This window comes from Echinops telfairi, unplaced genomic scaffold (genome assembly GCF_000313985.2).
Source record: "Echinops telfairi isolate 266 unplaced genomic scaffold, ASM31398v2 ScPeMD7_443;HRSCAF=831, whole genome shotgun sequence".
Classification (NCBI taxonomy): Eukaryota; Metazoa; Chordata; class Mammalia; order Afrosoricida; family Tenrecidae; genus Echinops; species Echinops telfairi.
In genome coordinates, this window is record NW_022104341.1 from 81959857 (window position 1) to 81962112 (window position 2256).

At 54.1% G+C, this 2256-nt stretch overlaps 2 protein-coding genes across 2 annotated transcripts in view; one reads left to right on the forward strand and one right to left on the reverse strand.

Moving 5' to 3' along the window:
• LOC101641378 (cytochrome b-c1 complex subunit 6, mitochondrial) overlaps window positions 1-1515 on the reverse strand; it is a 13759-nt gene extending 12244 nt beyond the window's left edge. The window contains exon 1 of the mRNA XM_013003896.2: window positions 1384-1515. Within this exon, the coding sequence (XP_012859350.1) occupies window positions 1384-1437 (54 nt within the window). The 5' untranslated portion in view covers window positions 1438-1515. The remainder of the gene's footprint in view (window positions 1-1383) is intronic.
• A 366-nt stretch (window positions 1516-1881) lies between these two features.
• Window positions 1882-2256, forward strand: part of LRRC41 (leucine rich repeat containing 41) — a 15780-nt gene continuing 15405 nt past the window's right edge. Inside the window, exon 1 of the mRNA XM_004699460.2 lies at window positions 1882-2080. Within this exon, the coding sequence (XP_004699517.1) occupies window positions 1882-2080 (199 nt within the window). The remainder of the gene's footprint in view (window positions 2081-2256) is intronic.

Here is a 2256-nt window from a genome sequence, read left to right on the forward strand (position 1 = left end):
AAATTAGAATGATCTGTTCTAGAGGGAAAACAATATAAGCTTCTAGTCAAAAACAACGGTCATGAAAAAAAAAAAAAAAAGATCATGCCTGGCTCCTAAAATCCCTAGTTTCCTTCATTTTGAAATTGCTTTCTTGTTCTCATCGACTGCTGTGGTGGCGCTCTTCTCCCCTTTCAGGTATAAAGCTGGACCACTTTTTTCTGAAAGATTGTTGTGGTCGTTGGAAAGTTGCCTTCCAGGCAGCTCCCACTTACGGCAGGCCCTTGCAGAACAGAACATCATCATCACGTTTCATGTTCGAGCCCAGGGTTGAGGCTACCAGGTAACCCACGTCCCCAGAAACAAGACTAGGAAAAATCATTATGGGATAAGCAAGTTTCCAGCTATTATGATCCCCAAAGCCCATAAACGGCTGCTCTGAAGTACCCAGAGAAGGGATAGGAAAAATAAATAAATAGACAGGAAACCAACCCAAAGCTTCTGTACCGAATAGTCGGGCTCTAGTCCCATTTTCACCATTTATTAGCTGTGTGCCCTTGGCAAAGCATTTAACCTCGCCATCAAACTAATGCCTCCCTCCTGGGAATACTGTGTGGATTACAGACTTAGTAACTGAAAACGTCTGGAAACATTAACAACAATAACAAAAAACACTCACTACCATCGAATCAATGCTGACTCATAGCGGGCCTCCCCAGTGAGAGTCTGGGAGTAGAAAGCCCAGTCTTTCCTCCGCGGAGCTGCTGGTGGTTTCGAAATGCTGACCATGCGGATCGCAGCCCAACTCGTAACCAGCACAGCGGCAGGGCTCCTCTGGAATAGTTAAGTACTCAGTAAATGCTGGTTATTATTATTGTACCTGCATTTTCCCTCTGGGAAAGACCTCCCACCTTCATCACAGAATTACACTGCACATTCCTACGTAAAGCCCAAAGACGCCTCTAAGAAAACAAATCCACTTGCTCTCAGAACTAATGTTACGGCCAGATTCTCTCGAACTTCTAAAGCAAGACGTGATGCCGATGGATGACCCCAACTGGGGTGAGGAAGAAAATTGGTCGGTCCGTTCGCTAACCTGACAAACCAGTGCGTCACAACACCTGCCTAGAAATACCATCTGTAGAAATATAGTAATTTTTAAAAACAAAAGTCTGCACCACGTTTTCCGATCGCGTTAGACCTTCATCATCACGCTCACAGCCCGGGGCCACCCAGAGAATAACTAGTCCCCGACTTGCTCAAAATCCCTTGACCAGTTTTGAAGGGGAGCAGGCATCAGCTCTCCCCGACCCCCGTCTAGAACTCAGGCCCCAGCGGGGTCGTGGCGCGCTCGGTCCGCGGTCTCCGGCTCGCGAAGAGGGTGCGTCTGCGGCCTCGCCTCACCTCCTTAGGATCCCCGGAGCCGGTCAGCATCTTCCGCTCGTCCTCCAGCCCCATGCCTGGCGCCGGTTCTGAACTCAAGATCAGCAACGACAGTGGAAAGAAGTCCGCTTCAGGACCAAGAAGGACTTGTAAGGGTCACTCAACGGATATCCGGCGATCTAGCCGGAAGTGCGGCAGACTCCGCGTAGGCGCGAACCCCCGCCCCGATTGGGACGTACTACCGGCCAAAGACAGAACGCAGGGGTAGCTGGTGTGTGCACCCGCGGCGGCGTTGCCAACAGCTATCCCCTTGGGCACGAGAGACCCAACTTTATTGACCTATAATTTTACTTAAACTGGTGGTTCTTAGGTAGACTTGGAAAATATGCGGGTTTCTCTGACGGTCCTTTATCATAATCGCCATTCTCCCCTACTTTGCTGATGGACCTGCCCTAACTGCGGACCTTCTCAAGATGGCGACGCGCCTGTGTCACTAGCGGGCTCGCGCACCTCCCCAAGATGGCGGCGCCCGAGGCCTGGCGCGCCCGGAGTTGCTGGTTCTGTGAGGTAGCGGCGGCAACGACCATGGAGGCCACGTCCCGGGAGGCGGCGCCAGCGAAGAGCTCGGCCTCGGGCCCCAACGCTCCCCCCGCCCTGTTCGAGCTGTGCGGGCGGGCGGTGAGCGCCCATATGGGGGTTCTGGAAAGTGGGGTGTGGGGTAAGTCGCGGGGTGAGGGGCTGCCACTCTCAAGGAGCGGGGGCGGCCGGGGGGCGCGGGGGGCGAGGCCGAGAGGCCCGGGGCAAGGCCCAGCCCCGGGCAATGGAAGCCAGGCTGTTGGGCCGGCGCTTGCATTCCGGGACTGGCGGGGCCCGAGCGAGCGCTGATGACAGGGA